The sequence below is a fragment of the Cibotium barometz genome, chromosome 19, assembly GCF_041138505.1.
Source record: "Cibotium barometz isolate CiBa-2024 chromosome 19, ASM4113850v1, whole genome shotgun sequence".
Lineage (NCBI taxonomy): Eukaryota > Viridiplantae > Streptophyta > Polypodiopsida > Cyatheales > Cibotiaceae > Cibotium > Cibotium barometz.
The window spans coordinates 43059132-43081220 of NC_141064.1; the positions used below are offsets into that span (position 1 = coordinate 43059132).

At 39.9% G+C, this 22089-nt stretch overlaps 1 protein-coding gene across 1 annotated transcript; it reads left to right on the forward strand.

The window, feature by feature from the left end:
* Positions 1-545: 545 nt before the first annotated feature.
* Positions 546-1930, forward strand: LOC147628633 (uncharacterized). Its single transcript, XM_086813825.1, has 2 exons — positions 546-1312; positions 1576-1930. The coding sequence occupies exons 1-2, from the start codon at positions 756-758 to the stop codon at positions 1739-1741; spliced, it is 723 nt and encodes a 240-aa protein (XP_086669951.1). The 5' UTR covers positions 546-755; the 3' UTR covers positions 1742-1930.
* Positions 1931-22089: the final 20159 nt, after the last annotated feature.

Sequence of the window (22089 nt, forward strand, 5' to 3'; positions counted from 1 at the left end):
AAGGCTTATTGATCCTTTTGGGCAATGGGTTGAAACTTGAGACACTATAATTTGACGTAAAAGTTAAGGTCCTTACTGACAGATTCCCTAGCCATCGGACTCACGGGGTTGGACAGGGGAGAGGAGCAAGTGAGATAGAATCATCATGGACCCTTTTCATATGTGGGCATCGTGTGTATGAAGGCCCTTACTTGTAGGGAACGTCCCTTTCTACCTGGCTGATTAAATCGAGGAATAGTCAATTTTTTGGCAAGGGCTGATGGCGAGTTGTTGGTAGTGTATTATTGCAAACATTGGACAGATCTTTCTTTGCAAATAAAGTGTGATTCCACGATTTGAATTCGTTTTTTTTTTAAATTTTGGAAAACAAAATAAAAGGGCCAACAAGGAGCACACACAATTGGCCTGACAGGCTACCACGTGTCAAGGGTGGGTCAGTGTAATGCAAAAACATTAAGATCTAGTAAAGGGCTGACACGTGTGTGGTGTTTTGAGCCTTGAGGGCGTCTTGCTTGAAGGAGAGGGGTGTCTTGTAGTGAGGACACTCTCTCTCTAGGGGCATCCTCTCTCTCTCTTTTGGAAATGAATACTGCAAGCGCTCTGTTTCAGCATTTTAAGGTGTAGGGGGAGGAGCTTTTCCTGTCTTCGGAGGCATGGTGGTGGGCGTGGCTTTGTATTGTTGAGCGCTCTCTCTCTCTCTCTCTCTCTCTCCGTCCCTCGCCTTCTCTCCTTGCATCCCTGCCTCCTGCAAGGAGATGCCTGGCAAGCGGCCCCGCCAGATTCAGAGGGCCACCAGCATGTCCCAGCTGGGCGGCTCCGGCGGCAGCCCACTCGGTGCTAGGTTTACGCCCGTCGCCACCTCCTCTACCGCTCCAGAGAGCTTTGGAGAAGCAGGTGCCCCCATGACCGTAGCCAAGAATCCGTTCTGTCTCCAAGGGGCACCACCTCCATGCAGGCAAGACGTTTCCCCATTTCATGAAAACATGGAGATCTTCACCGGCCTCGCCTTCTGCCCGCCGGAGTCTGCGGCTGCGGGCGACCAGAGCGAGGAGAGTCCTCAAAGCATGGCCATAGATTTCAGTGCAGAAGAGAGCTTGCATGCCTCTTGGACTGACAGAACAATTGGTTTAGAAGCCCACAACTCGGCCCATCAAACTCCACATCTGGGATCTCTTCAAAACGGATCAATGGGTTTCCAATCAAGCTTTTGCAGACGTGAAGCGGCGGGATACGTGCAACCAGCGCACTTCCTTGATATGTGTTTTCTCTGCATGAAACGTTTGGGGCAAGGGCAGGACGTTTTCATATACAGGTATACTTCTGAGCTTCTCAATGCGTGGTTTGGCAGAGGGCCATGCTAAATGTGTACTCTACATGGGCTTTGTGAGAGACTGTGTCTTGTGTGCTGGGAGAGGAACACAGTACATGCAACCCATGTACCTCCCATAGCCCGGATCTGTGTTTTACACAAACTTGGATCCATGTCTTTGCATGCTTGCCAAGAGACTTAGCGTAATGCATTATGCTTTTCTTCATTTAATTCTTTAAATGATTTATTGTGTTTTCTGGTTACAGAGGGGATCGGGCCTTCTGCAGTGTAGAGTGTAGGCACCACCAAATTGCAGCCGATGAGAGACGAGAGAAGTGCGGAATGACAGCTGTCAAGGACGGGGTCGGGGTGACCACTCCAGCCGGTGACCCGTCTTGCACAAGTCAAGTGGAGACTGCTGCAGCGGCCTAGCCTTCCTCCTATTTTTTTTTAAAAAAAACAAACCCTATTTTGGCCCCCTAATACCAAGAAAGTTTTAAAATGTTTTCTTAAAGTCTCTATGGTACGCATATAAAAATATGCTCTCATATCCCTTCTCTCTCAAGGAAGTGTAAAAGCTTGAAAATATTTCATCAATGTATAGAAGGTTATTTCCTCTTTCTTTTTCGAGGGTCCTCACCTTCTTCTTGAATTCTACCGGACAATATCATGGCCATGGTCCATCACATCCATTCTATTGGACAATATCATGGGCATGGTCCCTCACATGCATGCTTGCATTCTAAGTCATCCTACATGATGGTTTGAAGGCCTACCTTTACTATTACTTAGTAGTTAGTGTAATCTTATTGAGATGATTTGTAGCCATGTTTATCTGGTGTTTGTTTTGAGTGAGGGAAGTTTCACAAGGCCTAAATGAAGGTAATGAAACATTTAGAAAATGATTTGTATGCCTTTTTTTAGAAAGGAAATTCCATTTCATTACAAAATGCGGAAGCTTGTGCCACTACAACAAGAGTACTTTGAAAAGAGAGAGTATTCATTGGAAAGGGTTTAACAAGTTGCAAGGGAAGGTTAAAGGCACTCAAAAATGGGAGAGGGCTTTAGGATTGTACAAGAACTATGAAGTCCAAAAGTCAAAATTTTAACCGGCACTTGATTTACTATGTTGCAATTTAAGCCATCTCATATGTTATAAAGGCACTATAAAATGGGAGAGGGCTTTAGGATTGTACAAGAACTATGAAGTCCAAAAGCTGAAATTTTAACCCACACTTGATTTACCATGTTGCAATTTAAGCCATCTCATATGTTAAATTTTTAAAAAAATGAGAAATAAATTTTGGGAGGTTAAAGGTACTGTAAAATGGGAGAGGGCTTTAGGATTGTATAAGAACTATGAAGTCTAGAAGTTGAAACTTTAACCCTCACTTGATTTAACATGTTGCAATTTAAGCCATATGTTAAATTAAAAAAATGAGAAACGGATTTTGGGTGTGTGTTTGAAGTGTTCATGTAGATCTGGGAATCTTATTTGTGCCAATGTATTCCCATTTCTAATTTGTGCCAATGTATTCCCATTTTTTCAAAGCGTAAGTACTCTACATACAAAAAATGTGTGTCCCAAGAAATTGCTTAACATAGAATTTGTGCTCCAAGAATTTGGAATTTTGATTATTTAACTTTGGATGTAGAAATGTGGCTTAAGATGAAGACTATCAAAATAAAAGTTAAGCTAAAATAGAAATGGTTAAATTGTGATAGCTATGGTTAGTTGACTCGTAAATATTAAAAAGAAAAGCCAAAGGAAAAATTTATAGACATGCATTTCTTTATAAGATATAAAGTGATGGTGCTTACAACTGTGAAGTAACAGTACTTGGAATTTGGAGTTAGATGGCTTTTGTTAGGAACCTCTATTCGTTGAATGTGATGGAAAACAATTTGTCTTAGATGCTTTTTCTTTTTCAAATTAAGTTTCAATGGATTAGAATGGTTGTGGGGGTATCATGTGTGCTCCAAGACGTTGCTTTGCATACTTAGAATGTGCTCTGAAAATTTGAAAATTTTATTTTATATTTTTAGCCTATAGAGCCATAAATAACACCTATTCCACTTTTGGGCTTTTGATTTATATTAAATAGCTTTGTCTAAAGTTATAAGGTGTTTACATGATAAAACCATGGCCTAATAACATATGTAAATGCATCTATACTCATAGACATAATCTACGTTTGTTAATCAATCAATTGAAGTCACATCAATTAATCCCAATGCTTTCTTGAGAAATAAGCACCCATAGCATCAAACTACATGTACCCACTACCACATCACACACAGGCATCCTCGGTATAAAATAAGAAATGTATTTCCCAACGATAACACAAGAGTGATTTCTGTAACACCATAAGTTTAGAAGAGTGTGGCATCGACATGGTCTTAGTACTCTTGTGAAAATGAACCTTGATTTTCAAGTTGGTCTTGCTCCCGCTTCTTCACTAGAGCTTCACCTAAAGATAGGGCACTTCAATATCCTTTTCACCAAGTTTATGGTGTTATTTACTAATCCTACTATGGAATCTAAGGCTCGGAGGACCATGGAGGCTCTCGTTTCTAGGGGGTTGTGTGGTTCCTCTGTCCATGATTATGTTTAATTGGCTTACTTCATCCAAAAGCTCCTTGCTTGTGAAGGAGTCTTACCTTCTTAACAAGGGAGCACTCTCTTGAGTGCTGGTCATTTGATGAGGAGGTGTGGTTTGATGCACGACTAGATTGACATTCCAACAATTAGCTCGAGTTGAGTTCATGTGCTTTAATGAAGATCTCTATCATGCAGGTATGAATGGATATCAGACACAAGGTACTACACAAGTTGCAAAAATAAATGTTTTTTTTCTTAGTTTGAGTTTTTTTAAAAACTTCCTTCCTTTTTTGAATAAATAGGCTCACATTTGTGGGCTAATGTCTATTGGCTCCCATGGTTCATGCTTTCTGGGCTTATACCTGTAGGCTCATGTCTCATGCATTTTTGGTATGAAATACGCTCGTGCGAATCGGGTGAGCTAGACTCATGTCATGCATGGTAGGCTCATGTCTGGTGGACTTATGCTTATTTTCTCTTTGGTAAAATATTGGTCTCTAATGTACATGTGTGAATGGAATCAAAAGGGTTTCTCTCTAATGAATTGGTTTTATTTCGTAATTATAGCTAAGCTATTTCTTATCTCAATGCAACAAAATAAAAAACTTTTGCGCTTCAAAATCATGCAAATCACCAATGCAATAAGGGTTCTGTTTCTTCCAATGTATGTAAATAGAATGATCTAACATAAATACGCATCAAAACAAAATAATAAATAATAAATCTAGCACATCTAAAGCTCTAAAACTATATGTTTTTTGGAGTGTGATGTCCTAATCAACATCGGGCTTTATTGGGTAAATCCCAATAGCTTGGAATGGATGAAAAAAAGAGAAGTCCTAGGCTCCCCATCGATAATACCGAATATGTTCAAGTCACGAGCTTACCTTAGCCTGTGTCGAAACAAGTATTGTTTGATACTCATACAATCAACTTCCCTTGTGGGTGTATATTCAAGTTAAGACCTTACCTTAGTTTTATTGAAGCATGTGTCATTGGGCCTTGCCTTTGACCCACAAATGCAACTTCCCGATGTGGGTGTACTACCTCATCCACCATCGCATCCTCACTCCATTTTCACACGTGAATGCTCCTTTTGCCAATGGGGTGAAGGAAGAGCTCTCTATGCTGCCTAGATAGAGGTAAAAGAGATTTTTCTTTCATGGTAGTTCTCTCTCACAAAAGGTGAGGGAAGAAGAGGAAGCTAATACCAGACGAAAACCCATAAACAAATCTATCTAGCATGCATATGTTAAAAGCAAGCAAGAGTAGAGAAGAAGGGGATCTCACAAGTATTCTATTGTATAAGGAAATGATTGTGTATTGCTTATAGTCAAAAAGGACTTATATACAAATGACTAGTTTTTACACTAGGCAGGCCAAACTAAAAAAATTGGACTCTATTGCTAGTTTTAAAAATGTACAAAAAGTTCGTAGATTTTTCTTCTAGCACTAGTTTACATACATACAAAACTGACTAGTTTTTACACTAAGTTGACCAAACTTAAAAATGATCTAGATTCTATTATTAGCCTTAAAAATATACATAGAGTTCGTAGACTTTCCTTATTTGACATTAAGTACATGGTAAGATCACTTTATATGTTCTAGAGCCCTATCTTACGAAAGATACATGTGCGTTCGAGCGAGTAACATGACAAAGTAGGTAAAAAAACCACGTTAACCCATGGAGTGGTTTAAAGTGCACTAGCTCATTTGTCATGTCCCTCGTGGGGTTCACTATATGTAAACTCTCTATATCACGTGTGTTCAAGGCCTAATTTAAAAACCTCTTATCTGTAAATTTTTCATGAATAAAACACACAATTCTTCTATTCAATCTATAAATACCCCCTTTAAATGGTACCCTTTTGTATGTAAAAAATGTGTAAAAAAGGGATTTTAAAACCCCCTTCTCTTGAACCCACATGCTAGCCTCCCCCCCCCCGGAGTCATGTTCTCACTCTGTTATTATCACTCCGGAATGCTTCCATGGCTATGGAGGTGGAGGAAGAGCTCTCTTTACCAAGAGCCTTCGCTGTGGTTGTTCTCTCTCACAAGATGTGGATGGAGAAGAATCTAATGAGAGGAGAATCCTACACTCAAACCTATTGAAAAAAATAATCTCTCTCAGTTTAGAAAGAGGAAGACAAAAATAAAACGATAGATATTTTTTTATTTATGATGACAAAAATCCGATGGTTTCAAAATTGAGAAAAAAATATTAAAAGTGGCAAATAAGGATTTTTTCCTTCCAATGTATGCAAATATAATGATCTAATATAAATAAGCATCAAAATAAAATAATAAATAATAAATCTAACACATCTAAAGCTGTGAGCCTGTATGTTTTTTGGAGTGTGATGTTCTAATCAATATCGGGTTTATTGGGTAAATCCCAATAGCTTGGAATGGATGAAAAAAAGAGCTAAGTCCAAGGCTAATCCCCATCGACAATACCAAATATGTTCAAGTCATGAGTGTACCTTAGTCTTTGTCAAAACAAGTATTGTTTAATACTTTGTTGTACAACTAACTTCCCTTGTAAGTGCATATTCAAGTCAAGACCTTACGTTAGCTTATTGAAGCATGTGTCATTGAGCCTTGCTTTTGACCCACAAATGCAACTTCCCGATGTAGGTATGCTACCTCATTCACTGTCGCAATCCTCATTCCATTGTCACACGTGAATGCTCCTTTTGCCAATAGGGTGAAGGAAGACTCTCTCTATGCCTAGATGAAGGTAAAAGATATTTGTTTTTCATGGTGGTTCTCTCAAGCACAAAAGGCGAGGGAAGAAGAGGAAGCTAATGTCAGAGGCAAATTTATAAACAAACCTATCTAGCATGCAGATGTCAAAAGCAAGCAAGATAGAGAAGAAGAGGAGCTCACAAATATTCTATTGCAAGGGAATGATTTTGTATTGCTTATTGTAAAAAATGACTTATATACAAATGACTAGTTTTTACACTAGGCCGGCCAAACTAAAAAATTCAGAATCTATTACTAGTTTTAAATATGTACATAAAGTCTGTAGATTTTTCTTATTCGACATTAAGCACATGGTAAGACCTCTTTATATGTTCTAGCACTAGCTTACATATATACAAAACTGACTTATATACAAATGACTATTTTTTACACTAGTCGTCCAAACTTAAAAATGAGCTACACTCTATTACTAGTCTTAAAAATGTACATAAAGTCCGTAGACTTTCCTTATTTGATATTAAGCACATGATAATACCACTTTATATATTTTGGAGCCCCATCTTACAAAAGACACATACCCGTTTGAGCGAGTAAGATAACAAAGCGTCTTATAGTAGATTGGGCAGGTAAAAAACTATGTTAACCTATGGAGTGGTTTAAAAGTCTGCTAGCTGATTTGTCATGCACCTCTCATGCACTCTCTGTTGTTGTCACACTTGAATGCTTTCATAAATATGGGGATGAAGGAAGAGCTCTCTTTACCCAGATGGAGGGAAGAAGAGCCTCTCTGGTGGTTCTCTCTCACAAGATGTGGATGGAGAGGAGAATCCTACACTCAAACCTATTCAAAAAAATAATCTCTCAATTAAAAAGAGGAAGACAAAAGTAAAATCCTAAATTTTTTTATGATGCCAAAAAATCAGATGGATTCAAAATTGAGAAAAAAATATTAAAAGTGGCTCTATATTTGCTGTCTCCCAGGAGGGGCCAGCCACTTTCCCTCGCCAGTCCCCCACAGATGGAAAGAAGAAAGCTCTCCCCGTCGTGCTCCCCTCCTTCCAGCGCGTAGCTATGGTTCGCCCCTTTCTCTTGTCAAACACGGGTTTTTTAAGAGGCAGAAGATGGAGTCGAACGAGGTGCATTTGGCGGCGGGATGGTGGCTGGGCGCCGCACCGAGCTTCGAGGTGGCAGCGGACTTCTGTTATGGGAGTATAGAACGTACGTATAGCTCTTCACAGAAGCGCTTCTTCATCAACATCCGTTCGTGGCTTTTTTGGTTGGTGCAAGCGAAGGCATCTCGAGCAGCAGCTGCTTCATCTCCACCAACCACCAAGCGAATGCTCCCCATACCGCCCTGACTCTGAGGAGCACCTCAAAAAGGATGATCAGGTCTACCAGTGCAAGCTGGCAGAGATCGGGCCTGCAAGAAGAAAGATGTGCGTGCAGGTTCTATGGAACACCTATCTTCGTCTGTATCATTTTCATCGATGTTGTTGTAAACAATTGAATGTTGGACATTGGAATTCCGTATATTACCAGCTTTCACTGTAGCATAATCTACACACATGCGCCTTGAGAAACCCTGCATGCATACAGGGAACTGCATGCAGCTTGCCTTTGTTGAGAAGCCTGCCAATGGCCCACCAACTGCAGTTATCGTCCATTATAATGAGGTTGTGCAACTTGAGTGTCATCCTAACCAATATCATTGCACATACACTGTTACTCAAAGGCCACATGTGTACACTGTTTAATGGCCAGCCACATTTCTGTCGTAGAAAATACAGTCTCTTGGGAGTCAGTAGCCAGAGTTTCGGTTGAGCACCACCTACATTAGGAAAATTCTGGACTCAAAAGAGGGCTGTTTCAATAATTATAATATAATAATAGACACACAGATTGAGTGACATGAAATCTACAAACGATATTCACCGGTGGTGGGACCTCTGTACAAACCCACCTAAAACGTGGAGAAACTCTTATCTTCATGAAATATTAAAAAAAACCATCACCTTGTCTTAAAATATTTAAAACCGTTTTTTTGTCAGCACCTAACACAATAAAAGAATGTTTTCCACATTTCTGTGTTAGACGTGGAGCACTAAAAAATTCTTTCCACCACCCCTAGAACTAATGAAGCTTGAATGCTTGGAATAGATAGATACACATTCTCCTGGTTATTCCCTCAACTTGGTTCCACTTTTGAATCTCGAAACATTTTTGGCGCCCAAAAGAACACACCGTCCCTCATTTCTTCTTCCCTCCTTGATCCACAAAAGTGGTTAGCTCAGTCATCCACTTTCTGCTACTTCTTCTTTCTCATACGTCTGTTAATCTCTCATGGCACCCGAAAGTGGACTGAAACGAGCAAGGAGCAGTATCTCATCTGTTGTGTTGTATAACATAAAAGACGAGAACGAAGAATGGATTCTCCAAGTATACAGGAAGTACTCTTGGGTCACTATGCAGCCAGGAAAACGTGGCCACTACTGAGTGAAGGGAAAGGCATCTGAAGACTTGGCCAAACATTGGAAAGGAAGGATCCTTGACTTTAAGATGGCACTAGGAGGGAAAACTATCAAAGAAGTGTTGATCCAGCATGTATTCATGCAAAAAGAGATCAACGTGGGACCATTGGAAGGACTTCGACGAAGACACAGACCACATTGTAAGTGCTTGTGTTTTGTATTTCAATGTTGCAAATAAGGTGATTGATATACATTTTTTTTGCCTTGCACAGATTTGTACCCATCCAATCTTCAGGAGTGGGAGCCTGCTCAATGCTTGACGGGATTCTTGAATGTCGTACATGGTGAGGTGGGGGAACTTCAATATGAAGGTCGAGCACCAAGTGATCTCGCAAGAAGTAGAACATATTTCTATGACTCATTTTATACCTTGCCCACTCAATCGAGTTGACATGGAAAGTTGGAACGTATTCCGTTGCCCGCACTTGATAGTCCTGAGTAGCCATTACTTGATACAGAAGTGATAGAGTCATACAGGACCAAAATGTTCAATGATATTAAATGTGCTATGAAGCCTAGCATTGGTGCAAGAAATGTCCACTTAAGTTTGTTTGTTCCAATTGCATGCTTTGTTGATTTATTTTCTGATTGTAAACAATTGAGAAAAACTAGAATAACTTTTGTGTGCAAAGATATAGATGAAGCCTGGTTTGATCATTTGTTTGACAAAGGTTGGAGGGTGAAATCATCAAAGGGAGATGATTTGATCGAATGTCGATTGAACACCTCCGACATTGCATTTCGGTGAGTGTTATAACATTCAAATGTATTTTTGTGAAATAGTTACAACGCTTATTTGATTATACTCGAAAAATTATCCTAATGATATTTTGGAATCAGATACTATATTGCCAAGCAACATCTGTGCATTTCATTTATTTATAGAAGGTGGCGATGGATCAACAACAACTGGGAAAGCATGGACCAAGATACAAGAGATGGCAGCCACTCTTGCTTGATAGATATAGTTATGACTCGACAGGGTCACCCATCATTAACATTGGAAGTGGAAGAGAACTGGACTCTCGAATATGTTAGGAAGGAATTAGAAGTAGCTATTCAGAATCCTCCAGATCAATTTTGCTTCAAGCTCGATGGTCGAAAGCTAAGTAAAAGAAGAGAGCATCAGATCATTTGTAAAGATGTTGCAGCCCCACATGAATTGGAGGCACTAGAAGATATATGATGTGACCATGTATACGGTGACAATGTATTTTCCATATGCAATAAACTTATCTATTCAGAACATTGCTTTTGTAATGCTTTATTATTTAAAACAATGTAATGAAGGTAAAAATTTTCCAATTGAATTTTTATGTACACAAAAAAGGCTTAAAGTAAGAAAATGTCAAGCAGTGAAGGAACACACTAGCAAATTTGATCCTCTGATTTTCAAATTAAAAGTGCATTTACAATTGATGTTCTCTCTCCAATAACCCCAAATATATGTAAAAAAATATAAATGTACATGTGTAGCTGCATATTTACAAACGTACATTTGTTGGAAGAAGGAAAAAACTATTTATTACTGGAACCCATAGGTATTGGCTTCAGGATGGAGCCATGGCTCTTCTCCCAAGTACGGAGCCCATGTAAGAGGCTCAGGGGGGCCTATCCCCCCTCGTGGATTGGGCGGGATGAAGTCCACTCGGCCGTCTGAAGGCATAACTTCAGCGACCTCGATCAATTTCGCAATCGTTTCCTCCCTAAACGTTTAGACGTCTAGGTCCACGTAGCGAGACATTGATGGAAATTGCCATCACAATTCATCAAGGCATCATCATGCAAGAGAGATAGAGAGGAAAACTCACTTTTCATGATATGCCAAAAAAAATACTCGAGCATCGTCCAGCTGGACCTCTCGAAACTAGTTCAGCACATTGAGGTACGGAACTGACTCTACTAGCAACAGTGTTGAGACCAGCGAATCAATCTGGAACACTCCTTGCTGTACGTCCTCGGGCAATTGCGAAATAACAAAACTTCACAAGGAAACATATCAAGAGTGAGCCATAAACTTTAAGAGCCAAGAATGAAAAATTGTGGGAGGACAGAGAAAAGAGTATACCTTAAAACACATATGAGCACTTTGTCGTTGACTTCAGTTTTAGGATCAAACAAAATGTTTATCTCCTCAGCATGAATCGGGAAATAACATCTTTGACCTCTAATATTAAAGGGTACATAGAACTCCGGCAACAAAAATTGAAGCGCCTCCCTATTCATAGCGTGGAGTGCGCGAACATTTTCTCTTTTTGTTTGCAATGCAAGCATTGCCACTTGATGTTCCCTTTGAGCGCTTGTCAGATAATTTGCCCGAGTATGATGTTCATGATCTGGACCTCCCTCGGTCACCTCTTCAATTCTCACTTTTTGTACAGGACGGACATCCAAAATTTGCACCATTCGTGCATCAGTAAATGTAACTGGTCTAAGTAACTTATCATATCTAAAACGAAGGGCTACTAGGCTGAAAAAATCTTTGTTCATCACTGTCACCCTGTGTGCATGGGCAGCAAGAACGTAACTATCCAAAAAAAATTCAATCATCCAATCTTCTGTGGCCTCCTGCAAGCAAAACAAGGCCGATGCCTTCCACCTAAACAAAATTCCATTTTGCTCACAAATTCTCCTGGCAAGCCTCTGGAAAGGCAATCTTGGAATAGCAGCAGTCGGGTGCTTCATAAATTTTGTGATTTCTTGCAGAGCTGACGAACGCTTTGTGAAACGCCTTAGTCTAGGCTGCGGATAATCGAGAAGGACTGCTTGATTTTCTCGATCTTGAGGCTTTCAGAGTGCCCATCTTCTTCCCACTAGATGAGGGACCTGCATTGTCAATGGGTCTAGCTGTATGCCTTACACGAGCCATCTGAAAATGCAAGCAAGAGCAAAAAACTTAGCTATTTAGTAGTACACGATTAACAATTCACCATAAAGCGAGAGAGGGTGGCCAAGAAAGCAATACGCACTTCCTCGCCTTATGGTGAATCCATTCACCATAATGCGAGATGAAGGCCCACTGAAACACAATAGTCCTCCTTGCATTATGGTGAATTAATTGACACCAATAAGAGGTGGATTATCGTGCATCCTTTGAGCTTTGATCTTGCGTTATAGTGATTTGATTCACCATAACGCGAGACTAAGAGCCAGTCAAAGCAAAACAATCCTCGTCACGTTATAGTGAATCGATTTACTATAACGGGAGGAGGATTATCGCGAATCTCTTACCATTCCATCTTGCATTTTGGTGATTCGATTCACCATAACACATAGAGTCATATTGAGATTCTAATGGCTTGTCGTGTGCTTTAAGGTGAATCGAATCACCATGGCAGAGGGCAAACAGTCGAAGAGAAAACAATGGCAGAGGGCAAACAGTCGAAGGAAAAACAAAACAATCAAGGAATATACAAGAAACTCACAAAACAATCAAGTAATACACGTCCATCACATTTTATGAGTGGGAATGGATGGAGACTGTCGGGTAGGAGGTGAATTAATTGACACTGGAATAAGAGGTGGATTATCGTGAATCCTTTGCCCTTTGATCTTGCGTTATAGTGAATTGATTCACCATAACGCGAGACTAAGGGCCAGTCAAAGCAAAACAATCCTCCTCGCATTATAGTGAATTGATTTACTACAACGGGAGGAGGATTATCGCGAATCTCTTACCATTCCATCTTGCATTTTGGTGATTCGATTCACCATAACACATGGAGCCGTATTGAGATTCTAATGGCCCGTCGTGTGCTTTAAGGTGAATCGAATCACCATGGCAGAAGGCAAACGGTGAAAGAAAAAACAATGGCAGAGGGCAAACAGTCGAAGAAAAAACAAAACAAACAAGCAATATACAAGAAACTTACAAAACAATCAAGAAATATACAAAAACTCACATTTCTTGCGTGGGAATGGATATAGACTGTCGTGCAGGAGGTGGATTATTGGTTCAGTACTGTGGGGGTAGTCGAAAGTCACCTGGGGCAAGCAGGAGGACGAACAAGGCAAAATCTATAAGAGGACGAAAAGGTGGCGTGATTAATGGCTTCGATTAGTCTTTAGAGCGAACACACGTGCTGGCGGGCTCCATCAAAGATAACGACAACCTCCTTCATCTCCATCTCCTGCGACGTTTGTATACAATTCGTTTTCTTGGTATTTTTATCTCTTTTGTGCTTCCTTCTTCTTTTGTTATTTTGTTCTTTTGGTTTCATTCGTGCAGAACTCCTTGCTTTGTCTTTTCATCGCGTTAAGGTGAATTGAAAACCTATGACTCCTTGCATTATGGTGAATTGACTTCGAAGAAGACTATTTTAATTCGTTTCCTCCTCTCTCAGTATGGGTACTTGAGAAGTATCTTTATTTGTAATTCACCATAATGTAAGAGGTGACGCCAAAGGATGAAAAAGTCATCATGTTGCGGTGAATCAATTCACCATAACGCGAGCGAAGGCCCCATAGGAAGCACAATATTCCTCCTCGCATTATGGTGAATCGATTCACCATAACGCGAGAAGAGGTCCTTGACAAAGCTGCAATTTTATTTGCGTTAGGGAAAATAGATTCACTACAACACGAGGAGGAATACCTAGATTCCTCCGGTATATCCTCTCGTGTTATGTTGAATCCATTCAAACCACACAGAGATTTGTTGTTTAAGACCGACTGTCTCTTGATTCATTGCTTGAACTAATATTTTCCATGTCTTATCGACACCCTTGAATTCAGCCATGGCACAAGTTCAAGTTGAGTTTGATGTGGACGAAGAGATTAAAGAAACACCTGCAACTCTGTTGTATGACTTCCTCTACAAATGTCGACGTCATGATTTGCACCCTTCAATTTCGTTGATGTTCAATTGCGATTTTTCTCTGGAGGATACATTTCTAGCCATCTCGGATACTTTGAAGAGGCAAAGCAAGAGTTTGATGAGCTCACAAATGAATGATTGATGGGAAAAATCACATTCATTTTAATCTCAAGGTGTCGCCGGAGAAGAAGCAGAGGTTAAACAGGGATTGGCACAAGGTACCATGTTATAAGAAGAGAGCTTTGCTATGCCCTTTTCACAAAAGAAAATGCCGCTTGATGGAATACTCTTATGCCTTCTTATGCTTCTTGTACATGAACGTAGATGAAGAATGTACAGAGCCGCATGCAACAAATGAAAGTGAAGACACGGTTTCTCATCAGGCTAGTCCCACCGTTGAGGATGTTGCTGAAGAGGAGGACACCCCTCATGTGATTGAGGAGTTCAATGTTGAAGAAGAGAGGAAACTCAGTTCGGCGGTTGATATTGAGGCAGTGAGAGAACAAAACACTGATATAGGTCAGCTTGTGATTGAATCAGATGACTTCTCCCCCATTCCAACGCCATTACTCCCCTCCTACCAAGTAGGAGATTCAGAGTATATATTGCTGACAGACATACAACATGTATTTAACTTAAGGGAGGACCATTGCATAGCTTTCATAGCCCAAAATCTTGAGGTCGATGATAATTTTGTAGATGATGATGAGATAGATAAGTACTTACTAGTGGATAGCCATGTGAAAGACACCGAGTTCCTATCTGCTGCAGCAACACTAAAGATGATCTATGCTAATGCCCTTAAATATGAAGGAAAAGATGCCACAGAGGAAGAGCTACAAGAAGCAAGGGAAAGACTGAATATTACCAACATGGGAGGGTTTAGGGATGTGCCAAGTAAGACAGCGAAAACCGTTCCTAGTTCGAGCACTAATTTATGGCAAGACGCCTTGCTTGAAGCAGATGAGAACCAAGAGGTTAGTTTTTTTTGTTGTGTTTTCGTACTTTTGTTGCGGATTTGGCTTTATCAACTTTGTCCTGAAATGTTTGGTGATGTTGTTTTTGGCTAATGCTCCTTTATTTTTTCAATTGGAAATATATGAAGACACATTCCTCAAACGTGCTTCAGGCAAGCGTATGGCGGGATTGGGCCACGATTCGACACTAGGAACATATATACATCGCCTAAAATTCCCTCAAATTGTGATATTTCATGCTAGCTTCTCCAAGGACAATGCAAGTTTTCCTCCGATGGCAATAAAGACTCTATCCAGGTATTTAGGTGGCTATCACTTAAGGCTGAATGCAAACAAGGCAATACTTCTGGAGCGGCAAGTAGTTGTTCAAATTTTTGGAGAGGGACCTGGAGTATATTCGTTGAGATGTAAATATTATTTAACATATGCTGCTTACGGCTTGGCATGTGGAATCACAGATCCTAATCTGTTGAGTGATTGCGGGAAGAAGCATCTTTTTAGAACAGTAAGGCCAAAGGTCCCTGTTGTGCCATTGATAGAGGATGAAGAAGATGATGTAGAAACTTCATCAAAAAGGGCTCGGTTGGGGGAAGTCTCTGCTCCAGATTAACAGATTTAGATTGTTCCAGTTGCTAAGAAGTTTCTTCATATTTCTCAATACTCTTCTTGCTTACCATTAAAAACTATGAAATGTATATATATTGAAAACATTTATATGGGACATAGATGAAAGCTCTTGTTCTTTTAAAATCTTTTACAGTTACATCATTGTTTTATAATATGTATTTCAATGATCAATTTTCTTCCACACTCTGCCCTGTCTTTGTCGTTGTCTTAGCCATTCAGCATGATTCTGCCTTCCCTGTGAGGCGACATATTGATCGTCTCCGTTCAGCCTGCATCTTTCTTATTGCACATGACACAGCTGATTCAGACTGTTTGATCTTCACACGAGCCCTCACTTGAATCTGCCTATACCACCACTGACATAGTTGCTTCATGGGATTAGAACTCTGTCACAACTGCCTCAAATTTCTCAACATGCCCATCTTCAAACCTTGCTTTTTGCAACAAAGGTGCTAGGCGATCAAGTGCCAACCACGCTTTGGCCTTTGCCACCCTTGCTTGTCCTCCCTGAAGAGCCTCGATCAGGTACAGCTGCATGAAGCTTCCTCCACACCTCAAAATCTGTACCCAGATGACCTCTCTGGGTATGATTAGATAAGAACTTTTTGGCTTTTGCACCTCTAAAACCTCGTTCGGTCATGCAATACAGGCAAGGATACTTGGCCATTGCTCCTTGGGAAATACCAAACATGCATTTCATGGTTTTAAGATCTGTAGCCAGGTGCCATTCAACCTCATATTCACCATATCCTTCTACATAAAGCTTTTCGCCATTCGACTGCTGCTGGATAGTGGAAGGAAGCTCAGTCTGGTTAAAGTACCACTTTAGAATTTCATAGGTCTCTGTTGTGACCTGTTAACAAGAGGCCAGTTAAATTGTCTACAACATCATAACAACAGGATAGCAACATAATATACTTTTTTTAAAAATGGATAGCACGTCATCTCAAATGTAGCCAGCCACCAAATCTCATTTTTGGATTGTACACTAAAGTGCTTCTCATCAGCATTACTGATACTTGCATCCAAAGCTCTATTCATTAAAGTCATGCTAACCCTTTCCAGCTTCTGTCCTTTGATCACCTCACTCTTATCAAGTTTTAAAACAAATTTCAGCCTTCCATTGCACTCATGTACACTGATGTCATAAAATTTCACCATAGCCATTTGTAATTTCCGAACATCCATAATGAAATTGTTGAACTCTGTAAGCTCTATGATTTTCTGTTCCCCGCTCTTTTTAGTCACTGTCAATGTACTAGACACGTGACAAGGCTCTCCAACAAGTTCGACCATTCCCAAGTTAAGAATATTTCAAGCTTTGTTCACGTGAAATGGTTTTGGAATGGTAATTACTGTTTTTTTTCCAAGCTTAGAATTGAAACCTTCTTTAACTTTATTAAACAACATCCTGTAAGACTTTGTGCTTATACCAGCCATGTCACATATACCTTGTGCATCTGCAGGAGTGAATGCTTCACTCACCTCTTGCAAGGATTGCTTTGCTATGTCTGATCGAAGTCTTCCAAACTTAGGATGATGTATTGCTGACTCCACGATGTCTTTTGTCAGAACTTTGCCAAATATATTAGAACCTTGCTCTTTTGGACCCACAACATCTGTGACCATCCTGAAGCAACAACGATAGCTATTTCAGTCCATCATTCATCTAACTATACCACCCCCACACCCAATCCCCCATCTCCAAAAAAGGAACTAAAGATGAAAATGAAAAGTGAGTGCTCAAAGAAATTATAGATCCCAATACCTGCAAGCTTTTACACGACGCTTCCATTGGCCACCTCCAACATTGAGTTCTTCTAATCGTTTGATCTGTCTCTTGCATAATCGAGCACCCAATGGTGTGTCTTTCAAATATTGTAATTTTTTGTTGAACTTTTCAAGTTGTTTTCGAAGGTGTGCATTCTCACTCTCCAATGTGAAATTATTGATTTCTCGAACTGCCAAAATTTCATTCTTTTCTTTAATAGTGTCCTGCATCTTATGAATAGTCTGCTGGCTGCAAATGATCAAACTCTTTTTGTAACCCAGCACAAACTTTTGCTTTGTTCTCATTTGAAGCTTGCAAAGCTGTTGTGATCGATGCCAAGTAAAAATTCGCACCTTCAAGCATTTTTATTCTGGCATCTCTGTCACTCAAATGTCTTTCAACGATACTTTGACATTGGCCAAACAATCTTTTACAATATCCAAGCAATCCATTTTCACCCTCACACACAAACTTGAAGAAACTTGTCAATCCAAAGAATGATGGAGATTGAGAGAAGGTTGGATCTGGTGGGTAAATACTACCATCCAACCATAGGTCCATATTTTTCTTTCCTTCATTTCGAAGCTCAGTAATGTGGGCTTCGCATGCTGGCCTCAATTTCTCTTACAGCAGGGAGCATAATCGGCTTCTACTTGGAAGTGGATGTCCACCTTTTTCTTCTTTTCTTTCACATGTTCCATTGCATTGTTTTGTGCTTTAACAACACCAAAAAGCATCATGAACTCACACTTTAACCAAAAGAAACCAAAGATATTACACTTATCTCCCGTGAAGAAGATTGCTTCATTAAAACCAAAAGATAACATCACTAAATAATACCTCCTTGTCCATCAAACAAACTTGTTGGTATCCTGGATGCACCAAAATGTACAGAATACTTGTAAGCACAACCCTCACTTGAAAAAGGTAAGAAATGGGATTGTTATTCATGCACAAGCAAGTATGGCGCATGAAGAACAAATACTTTTCCATCCTTTTTCAAAACTTGCCGCCTTGAGAAGAAGAGAAAATCAAAAACCTCCCGCCCAAAATAATTCGGATTTGGAGTGGTTGTGGTTGTGGAGTTGGGAAGACAATGAGGGAAACAATGCAAGATGATGGGTTGCAAGGACAAAGTTCGGTTCAAGTTTGGTAAGCAAAGTTGGCTTGGTTACATTCAAAAGTGTAATGAAGAAAGAGAGTGGTGTCTTTTTTCAATAAAATAAGGCACCATAGTGGGAATAAAAAACTATACTTAAGAGGCATTGTTTTGAATTAAAAAACACCCTACATGTCAGTCAATGGAATAAAGAACTCAAAAATGACGCACGTACCCTCCAATATTATATGTGGGTTTATATTGGCTTGCTTTGTCCACATCACCATCCCAAGGGATATCTTACAAGGCCCCTTTTTGAGTCCGAATTTTCCCTAATGCTTATACATGGTGAAAGAAGAGCATGATACAACCAATGGAGACACAGCCTAGCGGTAAGGTGTTGAAGTCTCATGCATGACGTGTTGGGTTCAAAACTTGCTAGCTGTTGATGGCGGGCATGAAAAAGCTTACACACGCACATGAGCACAAAGATCCAAAAAAAGAAGAAGAAGAAGAGCGTTGGAGAATGATCCCATAGTTATTTCCAATGTGCTTCCTCTAGCTCTGGGGTTAAAATGAAGCCTCACCCAATAGAGACCATGAATGGACCAGGATGCCCTCCTCTGCCATTATTTATTGAGCTTGAGACACTAGATAATTCTCAAATATGAGTGAAAAGCTCTTTCATTATTAGTACATTTGGCCACCATGTCCATTAAATTACCCTTATGCACCTTGTTATAATGTCTACTCACACAAAGCTCCTCATGACATCTGAGATATTGATCTTAGTAAGACTTTAAGAAAAGTTTTACACACACAGCTCTCTAGTAAACCTTACAAGCTTTAGCGATTTCTATTCCAAGCTTTAAAAGCTATAAATCTTAATATCTTCAAAGTTTAAAAAGCTTTAAAGCTTCATACTTTGTAAGCTTTGAAGAGCTTTAAAGCTTAAAAATCTTTAAAATTGTATAAGGCTTAAACTAAAGTCTTAAGCGTGGCTTTCAAAAAGGCTATAAAGTAAGCTTAAAAGCCCTATTGTTGCAAACACATGATTTTATGAAGGTAATGAAAATGTATGGATCCCAAGCTCTTTTTACTGTAGAACAGGTTCTCAAGTACTCTGCTTTCTAGGCTTTTGAGATTTGTGTTGTGTATTGCCTTGAGTGTTGCCTTGATTAATGAGGTAACCAAATCAAATTGCCACCCTCATAGTATCTTTGAGCAAATAATAACTACTTCTCCATCCAACTTTTAATACCATGATGATATCTTGACATTGCCTTATGTGATGAATGTAACTTTTTTTGTAGAACTGAAGTGTTGTTACCTTTTTTAGCATTAGCTTGCAAAGGAGAAGTGATATTTATTGGTTTGGGCAGCATTGATGATGAGGCTTGGGTTATCATAAGAGGGGCTGCTGGATGGCAAGGTAACTTGGATGGATCTACCTTTGTTAGCTCTAGTGATGACCTTTGGTGTCATCACCATTGATGATTTAGGATTGTTTTCAAGAGGGGCTATTAATGTGATGAGGTTTTTGTGTTAGAAGCCTTTTACTTGGCGAGGTTGGTCAAAGAGGGGCTTAGAGTAGAAGCTTCATTTATGAGGTCTTGTCGATGTAGAGGGAGGTCTTTATTATCAATGGCAGTTGTTAGAGAGGCTATTTGCTCGAAAATACATGCTATTGATTTTGAAGGTTATAGAGAGTTATCCTTGCCAAAATAAGGTTAAATATATGTTATTGGTGTTGACACACAGTATAAGATTCCAAAGTGGTTGAAGGTTGGAAAATGAGAGGTAGAATCTTGCTCTTTTTATGGGAGCAGAAGGAATGTAAGTTTTGTCGGGGAAGGGTCTTTGATAGAGGAGGCAAGTTTTTAGGTTGAGGAGCTTTTTGGGAGGAGCGTTGTAGCCTTTTACATGCAACATTATACAGATCCCATCAATGTTGGAGTCTCTCTATCACAAAATGGTATCGCCATCTCCATATTGTGGACCTTCAAGGTGATTGTATTGCTAATGAAGCATGGTTTCACCCACTGGTAGCAAATATCCATTCCCATCCTAGAATTAAGTATGCTTCTCCAACATAAACTCATTCACAAAGAACTTGCTATTAAGGGGGTTAGTTTGCATGCACATTGTATGTTCAAAGTATTCAAATATGGCATATTTATGCCATGGTTAAAATTAGGCTTGAATTGTATTAAGGCTTTGAACCCTACATCAAATCTTTGGAAGATTTAGGATGGGCTTGAAGTGTAGTTTGTCTTGCTAACCCTCATACTTCAAGGGTGATGCCAGATTATGTTCATGCCATGGATAAAGTTAGGCTTAAATTGTATTAATACTTTCAAAGGCTTTGAACCCTACATCAAATCTTTGGAAGATTTAGGATGGGCTTGTAATGTAGTTGTCCCGCTAACCCTCATACTTCAAAGGGTGATGAGAATATGTTTATGCCATGGATAAAGTTAGGCTTTAATTGTATTACATCCAAAGGCTTTAAACCCTACATCAAATCTTGGAAGATTTGAAATAGGATCAAGTTCAAAGTGTTGGGGTTTCAAAATCCATGGGTTGGCTTCTTGCAACTTTGTAGCTTTTTGCTCATGCAAGCCGCATTATTTTGCGGCAATATAATATATAAGTCCTTTGTCTCAGTGTCTGTGCATGTCCTAACCATCTTAATTGTTGTGCATGTAGTTAAAATTCAAGTTGTTGGCTCGAAAACCCTACCACCCACTGATGAGGTAGAGCACATTGAGCACTGTCCTGCACGCTATCAGTTTCAACACTTCAATGACTCTCGAGACCTGGCATTCGTTGTTGACTTCAACAAGGTTCTTTTGTGCGTGCACGATAAGCGCAGGACAGAGATTCCCCCAAATGTCTCAACACTGTACTTTTCCAAAGTCCATGAGGATGAGAACATCACCTATTACGTACGGCAGGATGCAGAGGTGTTCTTACTTGCGTTGAGTCAAGTTGCAGAGGTATTTGTGTGGACCTCCCACAGAGGTAGGGAATTGGAGACAGCCATGGATAAGTGCCTACCTCAAGCCAAGAAATGCATGAGTGGATGGCTGTCTCGCAAACCGCTTGCCATGTTTGCACTTGGCGCTTTGATATTCCTCCTAGGCCAATGTTCTTGAAAAACCTAGATACCTTCTGGCATCTTTTCCCGAAATTCAATAAGACAAATACACTTGTGCTAGATGATTCATTGTATGAAATGTACTCTAATGATCCTGCATGCTATGTGATCCTTCCTAAAGTGGAGAAGCAGACTGAGGGGCAGTGGGAAAATTTTTTGAAACAGGATGTGGCTTTGTGTTGCAGTGGACAGAAAGTGCTGAAAGAGCAAAAACTGTCAGAGAGTGCCCTTTTGATGTCAAGGATGATGCCTTGCAAAACGGTCGAATTGGAGAATCGTGCGGAACAATGTTGAGGAAATGAAAGAAATTGAAGCCCCCATCCTGGATCCTAAAGAAAGAAAGTATAAGCGTCCAAAGAGTAAAACAGCAAATTAGAAGTGCTTTTGCTGGCATTTTTCCCATTGTACAGAGGACTGTTGTAGCCCCTTCACTACCATGACACCATGCCCTTACTGTGTAGCTTAATGTACTCTGACACTGTGCCTTT